Raw genomic sequence first — 13,973 nt, 5'->3', positions numbered from 1 at the left:
CTTAGTGGATATGCTGAATATGTAGGTAGCTTCGTCATTCCAGCCACGGTGAAATGCTCCATATGAAACTAGACCTGTTTTCTCTATAGATTTCCTAGGATTCATCCAAGCAGGTTTGAGTAAGCTTTTATGATGTCATCAGCTTGACCATAAAGGCTCATTGGCACTTGCCTTGTGGGCAGATATCCATTTTCAAAGTATTCCTGTTTGCAGGAGTACTTGGTCTGCAGTGGCTTAAGTGAGAAATGCCAGGTATCTAGTGTTGATGTTTCATGCTTTAGCCCCAGGCCCTGTAATAGAAGCAATAACCTCACCAGAGTGATGTCTTTAGCTGTGTTGTTGGCTTTTAGTACTTAGTAACTGTCCTTTTTAATTCTTTATTTGGGAGTTAGTCTTTCCTTTATTTGAATTTCACTACTAGTATATGTTCTAAATGTTCTGTAATTGCAACTGGCCGCTACAAATAATAACTATTGGTGTATGTCTAATACTGTCCTCTGTAAATCAGCCAAGCTGTGCAAACTAAATCTCACTATGTTAGTTTCCTTCAGTTGCAACTTCTGTGTGCCAGTCTTTCTAAGTTGAATTGCTTGCTTGCTTTTATAGTTCTCCAACTATAAAGTTGACTTTGCCGGGGAGAAAGTCTGAACACTTGAAAACAGGTGTGTGTGTGTGTGTGTGTGTGTGTGTTAGTTAGGTCAGTGGGGGAAGGTAGAGCATGTGCCTTGCTCACAGAAGTTTATTTATTAACTTTATTTCCACTAAAATAACACTTCAAGTAGCTAACAAAATACAGTAAAAACAACAGTGTTGTAATTAAAACATTAAAACACATTCAATAAAAACACATCTAATAAAAACACATAAAACAGGTATAAATAAAAGACAAGTATCCCTAGTACCTCCAGTTAAAGGGGTCTTGGGCAACAGATCTGGGACATATCTCTGTCCAAGACCTTGGAGAGCTGTTGGCAGTTGGAGGAGGCAATGCTGAGCAAGATTGACCAATGAACTGACTCAGTGTTAGGCAGCTTCATAAATTTATTTACCTCTATTTGGTCCAGCAGAGAAAATAAGTGTTTCTAGATTCTCCTTTTATAATAAGTTGGTATTAGATCAATGGAAACTGCCTAGTTTCCTGGCTACATAGATCAATCACACAGCTTTCATGGGAGGGTTTTTTAAAAGACTTTGGAGAGCACTTGTGACACACCACAGAAAACATATAAAGGCCAGTTCCGCCTTTCCCATCTCTGCCTGTGCTGTGTGAACATCCTGGCTCTGGGATAGAGCCTTGGACAAGAGGTTAAGCGGACTATAAGATACGAGCTATGGAAAATCAAGGGGACCAAGAAAGCCAAGGAAGATGATGGTGCAAGATTGATGAGTTTTGTTACGGAAGTGGTGGCCAGCACTGGGTGAGCTGCACTTGCCCTTTAAATGCCCTGTGATGTGCGTGCTAAAGGCAGGGGCAAAATTACCTCTTTATAATGCTTTTGAAAAAGGAATTGATAAACCAACAATAATAGTGTAGGTTGCACAACAATGGGTTACGTGCAGGGCTGGCACTCAGCCTTTTTCACGCTAGGGCTGGTAGTGCAGCCTTGAAAAGGATTTTGCAGGAAGGCAGTCGACTTTCAGGAGCCTTCATGCATTTGGCTTGTTGGTTGTAACTGATGACTGAATCTGTCTGGGAGCCTTTGTTTACTTTTTCCAAGGGTGGGTCTCCTTGTCCATTGGCAGATTGCCAAACAAACTCTCAGCCATGCAACATCCAACACTGAGGCAAACTGTTTTAGAGACAAACTGGTCTGTAGATGGCTGCAAATGGGCCATTGGGAGATGGGCTACTGTGGAGCCTGCTTGTCACCCCAACTACTGCCTTGATTGACTGGACCAAAGGGTGTGTATGTAAGGCATTGAGGGAGGGAGGAAATATTGAGAGGCTTAGCAGGGGTCTCATATCCTGGCTGTAACTCCACTCATGCAGTGGCATGATGAATGCAGCACACACTGTGGAAAAGACTTGTCCCTGAAACATAGACGGTCATTAAGTGGTGTAGCTTTATCCACCCTTGATAGCAAGTCTGCTGCTGTGTGCACATGCTGCCTTTGGCCTAATATACCATAGTCTTGGGTGAACATCTCACAGCATATGAAGTCCTGAGTGGCAAATGAAGGATTCAGAGGGTGTAAAGTGCTTGCCCAGACATGGCAACCAACCCCTTTTTCGGCCCAGTGGATATTACAGTGTTCTTAGTGCAGTTACCCCATTTGCTTTTCCTCATGTTTACTTCCATGTTTCAACACAGAAGCGCCCCCATATATCACAGCCCATCTCTGTCAAAAAATACAAGCTCTTTCTGAGCTCTGGCAGTCCTTTAGGGATGCAAATTGACATGTCTTGGTGGCCAGTTAAACAAGTGATGTCACTTTTTGGTTGCTGCAGTTTTTATAGCAGAGCCAACAAAGGCAGTCAGCAAGATTTCAGAGCTGGTAATCATCTGGGTGGATTAAACGCTGACCTCCACAATCCCAGTGTGTTTAGTTTTGGTGGGGCAGGAGCTTGGCTCCCATTCAGGATGTCTATTGGGAGACGATGGAGAGCATTCTGACTATTGTTTTTCCTGCTTCTGTGACTATTTTTTGTTTCATCAGTATTTAGACTCCAGGCAGATTGGCTACCCCTCACCCTTTGAAATTAGCCACCATGGGTGCTTTTGTGCCCTTTTTCTGAGTTGTAGGGGAGCAGGTAGCTGTAAAAGTAGTAGACAGCTTTTTTGCAGATGAATCTGGAAATACCTAAAACGCTCAGCTTGGCACAGTCACAGATTGTATTGAGCTGACACAACATGTACACACAACATCCTCTTTCCATCAAGTTCTCTGACTGGGTAATTGCGCTTTGCTCTTCTGAACTCAGGCTGTTGGACAACTGGGGATGGAAACTTGGGGGCCGGAGAAATCGGGCAGAGCCTTGCAGTAAACTAGGAATCAAACAATCCCCATTCCCCATGGGTCCTAAGATATCCAAGCCCAAAAGGTAGCTAAGCCAGGACCTTACTGCTCCCCTTGCTGTGCATCCATGTGAGGTCAGGGACAGTCTCTTGCTCGCTGCCCAGCTTCAGAGTTGGAGCTCGAAAGAGTGGCAGCAGGCTGGTTGGTTTGGCCCTGTGTTACCAAATACCTTGGCAGCACAGCAGCCAGACACTTCCAACTCTTGGAGATGGAAAGGGGGTGGGGTTTGCCACACAACTGCAAGGGCAATCCTCACCCCCAGCCTCCAAGCAGCTGTAAAGGGGGCAGGAAGGCTGGGGCCCATCATGCTCAACAGAGGTCAGTGCTCACCTACCATGGGATGGCTAAATGGAAATATGGAGTTCGGCCACTCCCGTCAATGCAAGTGACCTTTGATTAGTACATGCATGCTAACCCAGGGAAGCCATTAGTGGTGTGTACAAGTGCTGGCACTCTGGCTTGGAGGGTAGCAAGCAGCCTGTCGTCCCACTCCCCTTCTGTCCCTGTAGCAGGCCACCACAGGTCTCCCCGGGGTGCAGTGGTAATCTTGTTCTAGCGAGCACTACTCTGTACCCTGAAGGCTCCAGCAGGGTGTGGACTGGTGGGAGAGAGATCAGCTACTCTCCCATCAACCCGAGCCTCTCTTGCTATGCTCTAGTGTGGCATTAGCTTGGGAGGTGATAAGGCAGGTGGTCTTTTGTTTGCCCTAGTACAGCAGCTTAATCACAGCAGGAGAAGTTAGGGATGTGGTTGTTAAGGGTATCTCTGTCTCTTAATATAGTAACGGACATCAGCTTTGGCTAGATGATGAGGTGGTGTTGGGTGTCAAGATTTTCTGTCAAATGAGAAGTTCCACAGTAATAAGGAGGCCAAGACCATTAGAGGCAGGAGTTATTCCTCTGTAACAGCAAATCACCTGATAGTCCCTGTCCGGGATCCTGGATTCCTTTTTAACAGCAAGAGAGAGTATATGTAGATTAGTGGAAGTGGAAGAATAGGTTTTATTACAGACCTGTAGCACCACTGGCCAGAGGAGTCCCAGTTTTAGTCACTTAATTTGTAAACTGGTTTTCTGTATATGTTGCTGCTTACTTTGGGACCTGGGATTGTCTGAGCTGTCAGCTGGTTCCAGGCTGCAAAGTGAGAGCAGGGGACTTCAGTAACGGTCGACACCGACATTGCTATGTGGGGACCAAGGGAAGAAGGGACTGGGGAGAGGAGGGGAATTCCTTTGTGTTGAGTGAGCAAGAAAGTATTAGGAGAAGAAGGGCAAAGGAATCCAATTTTATTCACCTTCTTCCCCTCCCCCCCTCCAGTTTTTTACTGGCCCCTCACATTTCCAGATTCGAAGAAGCGCCTGAAATAGCCCTTTGAACATAAGAAGAGAACTGCTGGATCAATCCAAAGGCCTACCTAATCCAGCGTCCTGCTTCCCACAGTGGCCAGCCAGATGCGTCTTAACAATGCACGTAGCCTTTGTTTAAATTGTAAATTGATATCATTCAGGAAAAGCCATCCCTATCTTTTCAGGGTCCACAAAAAGGCATGTGTCTTGACGCTTTGCAGAATGGAAACTTCATCGAATTTGGTTAAAAGGCACGCAGTTAAACATATTTAATGGCTTTACAAGATCCAGTATTACGTCCTGTGGGAATGGAGACATGATTGTCATTTTTTTGCCCACATCAAGAAGTGTATGCATGCACTTCCTCTAGATGGGAAAGCTCTAGAAGTGGCCAGAGATTCTCAGCCTCACCTTGGAGAGCACTGTTGGATTGGTATCTTCTTTGTGTCACAGGCTGCAACATGCCACCTTAAACTGGAAATCTGTACTTCCTATTGAGAGAGAGAGGGACAGAGCTCTTCTTGTGAGGTGGATATTATAGGTATGAGCTAAGAGGAAATATAAGAATAGTTGGCTTTGTTCTAGGAACCACATTATTGCTTGGAATATTGGGCAGTTGACAGACTAATGCAAGCTTTTTAATGGTTCTAAAAACAGGCTTTTAAATAGGAAGTCAGGGCCACCATGCAGTCACCAAGACTGATGCAGTACTCCAAGAAGACTTGACGGGAGGGACCATACCTCAGTGGTAGAACCCATGCTTTGCATGCAGAATGTCCCAGGCTTAGTCCCTGGCAAATAATGTTTAATGATAACAGGTTAGCAGGGCTGGAGAAGACCTTGGCTTCTAACCTTGTAGAGCTGCTGCCAGCCAGTCGAAGATACTGATATTGATGGCTCAGTTGTCTGACAATAAAAGGCAGCCTTGCATGTTTGTAGAGGCAGAACTTTGAAGGCACTACACATGAGAGATGCTCTCTCCTTAGCACACCCTTCCCCAACCTGGTGTTCTCCAGAAGTATTGGACTACAACTCCCATCATTCCCAGACAGCGTGGAGGGCACCAGATTGGGGAAAGCTACCTTTTCACATCTGTCTTGCTTGGGTGGTGAGCTTGAGACAAGGAACCATTTTTATTTTTAAACTGTGGACTCCTTAGGACACTATGGACCATATATTGAAAAAAAAACACCATGATTTCTTGTTGACAGTGCAAATAGAAGCCTTCTCTCTCCCTAGTGGATATCTTCCTGCACAACTTGTATGAACAGGACCAATAAGAAAAAGGGCAGGCCGGTTCATGGACAGTTCTTTGAAATGCCCTGTAGTGGCTTGGACACTCTTCCCCAACCTGATGCCCTCCAGCCTGGTGCAGGCTGACTGGGGGTGATGGGAGTTGTAGTCCAACACATTTGGAGGGCACCAGGTTGGGGAAGGCTGGGCTTGTACATTACCTGGCAAAGCACTTTAGAATCTGTGTTTTGTAGCCTACAGTTTTGAATTCCTCCTTTGCTGACAAAGCCTTGACCTGCTGTGTCATTCAATTCAGGGTCCTCCAGTAGCCGTCATCCGAACCAGGTGACTCCGAAGAAGAGTGGTGTGAAGAATGGGCAGATGAAGAACAAAGATGACGAGTGCTTTGGGGATGACATTGAAGAAATCCCAGATACGGATTTTGATTTTGAAGGGAATCTGGCCCTCTTTGACAAGGCAGCTGTGTTTGAAGAGATTGAAACTTATGAGAGGAAGAGTGGGACCCGCTCAAGAGGCACTCCAAATGAGAGATCTGCCCGCTATCGCCATGATGAGAATATCTTGGAATCTGAGCCCATAGTGTACCGAAGAATCACTGTGCCTCAGGCAAGCAAAGAATTCTGCACTGGTATGCTGGCTTTATAAAATTACATGTAGTCGCTTCTTTGGGGAATGATTTGCAAGTGAAGCTTTGAAAGTGGAGATCTGTTACATTAATGTAATGCAATTGTGGCTGTTCTGACTTTTTTCTGTGCTGTGCCACTTGCTATATGCCACATGACTCTTTTATTTTATGGAGTGGATCAAAAACAATTGCATGGACAGCTAGTAAGCATATAAAGAAGTGGGTCTGAATGAATATTTGGCATTAATATAGCACTTTTTGAGTGTTTGAAGTGCTCTGCATATATTCTCATAATCCTTACAACAGCCCTGCAAGTAGTATTCCTATATTGGTAGGATGTGGTGGGGCATGGGCTGAAACAGAGTGAGAGAGTAGCTTTGTGTAAGGCCACACTATGACTTTCATGGTTGAGGCAAGACTTGAATGACTAACCTTCTGTTTCACAGCTTGTGCTCTTAGCCACTACACTAACTCTCTTATTGCTCTAGGACTTCTACCCTTGAAAACACTTGCTTCCATTGCAACTTAGCTGCCAGAGTTACTGTCCAAAGCGTGTCTAGTCATAGTTGGATTGGTTCCAACTCTTTAAAATGTAGAACAGCTCAAGACAAGAAGGAAGCACACGGAGGCCACTGGGATGTCGGAGCGGAGGCAGGGCAAGAAGAGAAGAAGGAATAGGGCAAATGTGTCCCTCACTCCACTGTCCCTCACAAGGCTACACAAGCTCTATCTGCCTTTATGTTGGCAGCTGGGCAATAATATCCAGGCCGAAGCTGATCTGTTTTTATTATCTTAATTATGGAATAATACAATCCACCTTCCAACCCAAGCATAATTTAAGTCTGGCTCCAGTTCAGCTCTCATTTGTGGCACTGTTGTAATTTTTCAGGTTTACACGCTACCTCTTTGATTGCCTTCCACTCTGAGTTTATTTAACACGGTCTGGTTTTGATAAGCCGGTCTGACTGGTTGGCCCTTGCGTGAGTGAGAAGGAGGGAAGTCCTCTCGGTGCTTGCACGCTCCTGTCAAAGAGCAATTAGGGCAAAGTGTAATAAAGCTTTTGCCTTGCTGTTCTTGCGTGCAACGGTGCCGTGTAATCTCACACCTTATCTTTCACTACACTTCAAACAATATCCCCTTGAATGAAGTAGTACTAAGGGCTGAGAGTTCTCAGGGGCATAAAACACTAGCAGAACAGGCACATGATGACATAGACATAGGCAGAACAAACCCAAAACTGTGTCGAAATCAGCAAAGATGAAATGCACCCTTCGACAGACACAATCCCACCAGGATATTCTCTCGCGCAGATAGTCGTTTCTTTGTAACAGCTGCCATTTATTTCAGTGGGTCGTGCTCAGGAGAACTTTCAAGGGCTTTAAACACCTCTGTCTTAAAAAAAATAATCTGAAGCAACTGGACAGAATGTAACTGAAGGCTCCCAGGGACCACGTAGGCAGCAGATGTTGCTTTGCTGACCTGATAGGAAGAAGAAGGGCTGCCATGGGAAACAAAAGAGAGCCCAGGATCTCTTGATTAGGAGTCTGGCATAGTGAGATTACAGCTGATTTTGGCTGGCTTGGAATTTTTCTTGGCCCCTTCTGCTTTTCCCCACCTTCATGTCTTTGGTTTTCAAGCCCTTTGGGACAAGGGATGTCTTGCTTAAGATCTCATTGCACTAGACGCACAGTATTTACAGCCAGATCCCATGCATATTTACTAGAAGCCCAGCTGTGGATAGAATGGGCCTGCAGGTTTCTTGGGACCAGTTGCACTCTTGGCATCCCACTCCCCCTTACCATCCCATTCTCCCAAATTCAGTTTTTGAACCTTGTCTGGTGATATTCATGAGTGTGCTGTAATCTTTCACTTCCACGCTGGCACGTGGTATTCATAGAATTCTCTATGATCATCACTAGCTTGGAAGGCTTTGAAAGGGGGTTAGACACACTTGTGGAGGATGGGTCTAAATGGTTACTAGCCATGATTGCTCAAAGGGATCTATCTCCATGTTCAGAGGCAGTACAGAGTACCAGTTGTTGTGGAGGTCTGTTGCCTTCCTGCTCTGCTCATGGGCTTCCTGGAGCCATCCGGCTGTTCCCTGAGGGGAAACAGGAGACTGGACTACACAGATGGTTGGTCCAAAGCTCAGCTCCTTCTCCCCCTTTCATAGGCAGTGCTTACTCAGTTGGGGCCTCTGTCACATAACTGAGGGGTAGTGGTATTGGGAAGCAAAGGGTATTCCACGTGGCACAAGTCACGGAAGCTGACAGGAGCTTAACAGAGAGTTAAGGGCCCTGCAATGGCCTTGTTGTGAAATCGGAAAAGGAACTTTACTGGATCCCAGATCAAAGAGCACGAGTTCAGAACCGGGGACAGGATACACTCTCCACCCCAGTTCGTGAATGTCCCTCAGGGTATTGCTGTGAGCGTCTTTGCTTAAAAGCAAAGTGCTACTGCTGAACCTGGCGTGACTCTGGAGGAGAAAGAGCGAGGTGAATGCTGTGTGACTAGTTTGGCCGACACCAGAGCTCTGTGACTTTGAACATCCAGGTGTCTGTGTTTTGTTTTGTTTTTCAAGCTATCAACTGTTCTGAAACTGGTTTCAAGAACAACATAGTGCTAGCACGGGTGCTGCATGCAATAAAACTGATCAAGATAAGGCAATTATCTTAATGGGCTGTTGACATGCAAGATCAAGCTGTATAAACATTTCACCTGTCCCGTGTCTGTAGTAAACTTGTTATAGGGGCTGTTCAAAAAGAAAACTTTGCCTCTTCTATTGGCCCTCCATTGATTGGGGACCCCTTGCAGTAGCAATTCATTTCTGAAGAGGAGCTTTCCTCGACCTGATGCCCTCTCAAAGTTTTGGACTACAACTCCCATCATCCCTGACGATTGGTCATGCTTGCTGGGACTGATGAGAGTTGAAGTCCCAACAGTATCTGGAGGGCCTCATGTTCCCTACCCTGGCTGTAGAGAGAGTGATGAGCCACTTTTCTCACACTGTTGATAAACCCTTACTTGAGCATTCTGTGTAGCTGCAAGGACCTAACCACACTTACTCAGAAGGAAGCCCCCCTGATTTCAGTGGAATATACACCTGAACAAGAGTAGGTGTTACATGACATGCAGCCACTGCCAGCCAGAGTACACAATATTGAGCTAGATGGAGCTGTGATCTGGCCCTATGTGACTACATTGATTTGGTGCGTACGTAAGTGACCCCACAATTTGCCAGGGTTGCATGTCGCTTCCATCCTCAGTATGCAACCTCCAATCAGCCCAATCGGAGATTGCTCCGTGACGTACAGACCCAGACACTATGGGCTAATCATTAACTCACAATTAGTTAAGTTAACTTTGGGTTGTTTAACCCACAATTAACCCATAGTGTCCGGATTTGCACATTATGGAGGAACCGCCAATCAGACGTTGCATATTCAAAATGGCGGCGGCATGCTCAGGGCACACGTTGCGGCAAATTGTGCATTAGTTAACACACAATTTGCCACCATTACATGCAAATGGGACCTACGTGTACACTCTTCTCCCAGCAGTGTGGATGATACGCTCTTGTCTGCATGGATTTGGGAATCCTGATTGGGTTCCCAGGAGCATCTATATGCATGTGTGTTTTAAAACGTACGTGTGTGTATGTGTTCACAGCTGCATGTCTGTTGGACTAAGCACATGTATGCATTGTCTATGTATGGGGAGGGCACTTAAGAATGGGTACCTGTTTCAGAGGTTGCGAACTGCTGAACCCTGGGAAGAATCTTTTCCCCAGTGTCTCGAGGGTGTTTCCCAATTGGGTGACGCTGGCTTTCTGCAGGTCCGGTCCCTATGTGGGGTTAGAACCTCTAAAGGTGTGAAACGTACCTTTATGGAAGGGCCATATTTCAGTAGTAGAGTACTTGCTTTGCATGCTGAAGGCCTCAGGTAAAATTCCATTTAACCATTCCATTAAAGCCATCTCCATTTAAAAGGATTTCAGATAACAGAGCTGGGACAGACCTCAGTGGCCTGATCTGGGTATCTTCATATCTTGGCAGCTTCTTGTGTTTAAGGACTCCTGTGGAGCATATTGTACCTCATTTTTTCCATGCTGGTGTGTAGAAATGGGATTGCTGACAGTTAAATGAACTTTATGTGAATTGTATAGGTGCTGCTTGTGTCTTTCTATAGGTGCTGCTTGTATCTGCGTTCCTAAAAGGTCTGGGCAAATGGGTAACCAAGTTTTAAATGGCCGCATTCTTCTGCAGAAACATCACATCTGTTGGAATGATCTGAAGAGCTATGCTCCTTTTGGCAAGGGTCTTCTAATAACTATTCCCTCTTCCCCTTCTGCATTTCAGACTCTGGGCTGGTTGTTCCAAGTGTCTCCTATGAGCTACACAAAAAACTTCTTTCGGTGGCTGAGAAACACGGGCTGACTCTTGAGCGGAGACTGGAAATGACAGGGGTATGTGCCAGCCAGATGGCCCTGAGTCTGCTTGGAGGGCCCAACAGGTAAAGACCCTCTCTGGGAAGTAGCAAGCCTTGTTTGCCAAATGACAGGCCCTGCAAGTCAGCGTAGCTGTAAGGACATTCTAGTGTCTTGCAGTTTGGCCCTTGGCTTTTGAGCCTTTTTCTGATTGCCTGCCAGCCAGGCACTGAAAACGGGGTCCCAGGATGTCATTCCCTGTACTGTCTGTTTGGCTTGTTCTTGAGTCACCTGGAGCTGCTTTCCAGGCACGTTTGGTGTAGAGTGCCTTCTGGACACCCATGTGTGGTGTGCTTTGGGCTGGGTTTTGTGGGCTGGTGGCTAGAGGGGCTTGGGATTTGAACAGGATTACCTTGGGATCCTTGCAGCCCTGTTATTCCATGCTGGTCCATTGGCTCTGAAACAAGCAGGAAAGATGCCAGAGCTTTGTCTGGGAGTCCCTGCTTCTTGTCCCTTCTACTAATTCCTATGCATAATCACCCTCATTCCTCTGGGAAAGAGTTGTTTGTATTCCTGTACACCAGGATGTCTCAGAGCAGCCTGACCCAGAAATGTGGGCTGGCTTGACGACAAAGGTGGAGAGGAAACGGGGAGTTTCCTAGGGAGATCTTTATAGAACCACTGGAGCTAAGGTATTATGAGATTTAAGTACTGGATTCCCTGTCTCTTTAGACAGTCAAGATAACAAAGCTATTCTGGTATTTTTTAAGAAACAAAAATCTAATTTCTTAAGCAACATTGGGTTTTTCAGTTATGTGCTTGCTTTTTGCTAGTACATTGCATTCTAACACTGTACTCTTATGCCCACTTAGTGGGGAATCAGCTCCATTGAACACAACAGCACTTCTGTCTGAGTGCATAGGATTGTGTTGTAAATCATGGAGCAGTTGAAGAATTCTAGGGCTGTATCCAGAGAAAATCCTGTGGATGAAGGCAGGCAGAACGTAACTTCCCCCCTCCTCCCCCAAATCTCCCCCCCCCAAGGACTCCTCCTAGGAGTTGAGGAATCCTGCTGATTGGGGTGGGCTATGGCAGAAGGGGCCTAACGGGGAATGGGGGATTCGCCAAAATGGGCAGAGGTGCCTTCCATGAGCATCCCATTCATGGAAGGTACCTCTGCTCAATTTGGGGGTATTCCCCCTCAGTGCCCCCTCCAAATGCCAGAGCTCACCCCATTCAGCAGGATCTCCCAGCTTCATGGATCACTGCTTGGGAGGGGGAGCGGGAAAGTTGCTTTCCACAGCTTTTCTCTGAATCCAGCCCCCTGTGACTATAAATCCAGTATGTGATGCTTTGCCTTCTGCGCCTGGCTTACATGTGTAATTTGAAAATATCTCTTCCCCGTAAGGAGGCAAGTTTTTATTCCAAGTGCTTCTCCAGGAAACTGCTCATGATGCTCAAGACCCTTCACACATCTTAACTTTCAGGTTGAATCCTAAAAACATTCACCAGCGACCCACGGTTGCCTTGCTGTGCGGCCCCCACGTGAAGGGGGCCCAGGGAATCAGTTGTGGCCGGCACCTTTCCAATCACGATGTACATGTCATTCTCTTCCTTCCCAACTTTGTCAAGATGCTGGAATCGATCACCAATGAAATGACGCTTTTCAGCAAGACCCAAGGCCAGCAGGTGTCCAGCATAAAAGGTGGGCTGTGTGCAGCCATAGGATAGATTATTATTTGTTCACTTATTTATTTCACTCGTTTATGTTGTTCACTTTATTTTCTAAATGTGTGCAGCCATAGGATATATGATTATTTGTTCACTTTATTTTCTGAATGCATGTCCCATCTTGTTGCCAGAGGCTCTGGCAATGAGTCAGTGTAAACACGCTAAAAACTCTTAAAACCAGAACTAAAAGCAGCAGCTAGAAACAAGAATAAAATACAAGCAGCTGAGAAGAACCAGTACCCATTTAAGAAGGGAAACTAAAACAGGAGCGAAGTCCCACTAAAAACCCATGAGAACCAGAGTGAATTTCTCCAGGCATCTAAAATGGATGGGCAGAAAGTAGATGTCCAGACGTTTTGGACTTCAACTTCCTGCATTCCTGGCCATTAGCCATGTTGGCAGGAGCTTCTCGACATTGAAGTCTAACATCTGGAGGTCCACCTTCTGCCCACCCCGATAGTAAAAGCTAATAATGAGAGTGCCTGGCAAACATGAGTTGGGAGGAAATTCCACAGTTTGGTGCCATTGCAGAAAAGGCTGTTTTTTTGGTGGCCACCCTAGAACAGGACCTCGAAAGAAGCTTTAACAAGAGAACAGGCTCATATAGAAGAACACGGTCCTTTGGACACCCTGGTCCCTCGCTGCTGAGAGCTTTAAATCTCTTATCGAGGTCTGAGAGCATAAAATGAGGTGTATAATGAACTGACGTGTTTGAGCATAATGAGCTTTACTTTTTAAAAAAATGTTCTAAAAAACCAAGAAGGAGAGGTAAGACAATGGCTGGGAAGAAGGCCCTCACAAAGTATTTACCCTAATTGTGTGAGGGATTGTACCTGTACAGTGTGGTGCTGAACTCTTACATACAAAACCAGGAAGTAGAGCACTAAAAGGGGACAATTGGGTCTGATTTATACAGGATGTGGGCCATGGGGAAACGGTTTGTCTGTGCAAGCATTCTAAGCATACTCAGTCATGTTTAGATGTATCTACCAGCTGCTGACAAGTGCAGTTGGGTGTGCATGGATGCTTACATGAGTAGAGACTCTACCCATGGCCTTTCCTTGCATGAACTAGGCCTACACATTGGGTCATGAGATGCAGACTAAACCAGCTCCTCAGATCTAATGAAAATGAACGTGTGGATATACGAAGGTGACATTAAAGTTCTAAAGATGTCCATAGCTTTGGTTAAGAAATTCTTTAGTACTACTATTAAAATATTGAACCCTGTTTTAAGCACTAAGTCCAAACTAGTGGTCCATCTTGCTCAATATCATCTACACTATCTGGTAGTGGCAACCCAGGGTCTCAGACAGGAGTCTTTCCATCCCTACCTGGAGATGCCAGAGATTGAACCTGGGACCTTCTGTGTGCAAAGCATAAGAACATAAGAGCCATGCTGGATCAGACCGAGGGTCCATCTAGTCCAGCATTCTGTTCATACAGTGGCCAACCAGTTGCCTCTGGGAAACCCCAAGGAAAACATGAGTGCAATAGCACCCTCCGAGTCATGTTCCCCAGCAACATAGGCGTACTGCCTCTGATGCTGGAGGAAGCATATAGCCATGAGGGCT

General features: G+C 45.8%; 1 protein-coding gene across 2 annotated transcripts in view; it reads left to right on the top strand.

The window, feature by feature from the left end:
* EDC3 (enhancer of mRNA decapping 3) overlaps positions 1–13,973 on the top strand; it is a 33,883-nt gene that overhangs the window by 12,935 nt on the left and 6,975 nt on the right. For both annotated transcript variants that reach the window (XM_084816898.1, XM_084816899.1), the window contains exons 4-6: positions 5,913–6,245; positions 10,601–10,754; positions 12,156–12,373. In XM_084816898.1, the coding sequence (XP_084673024.1) occupies positions 5,913–6,245; positions 10,601–10,754; positions 12,156–12,373 (705 nt within the window). The remainder of the gene's footprint in view (positions 1–5,912; positions 6,246–10,600; positions 10,755–12,155; positions 12,374–13,973) is intronic.

This window comes from Heloderma suspectum, chromosome 11 (genome assembly GCF_057233095.1).
Source record: "Heloderma suspectum isolate Gila_16-S chromosome 11, 16-S_ref, whole genome shotgun sequence".
NCBI classification, from domain to species: domain Eukaryota; kingdom Metazoa; phylum Chordata; class Lepidosauria; order Squamata; family Helodermatidae; genus Heloderma; species Heloderma suspectum.
Note: the sequence above shows the minus strand (reverse complement) of the source record. Positions and strands in the feature narration are given on the sequence as shown.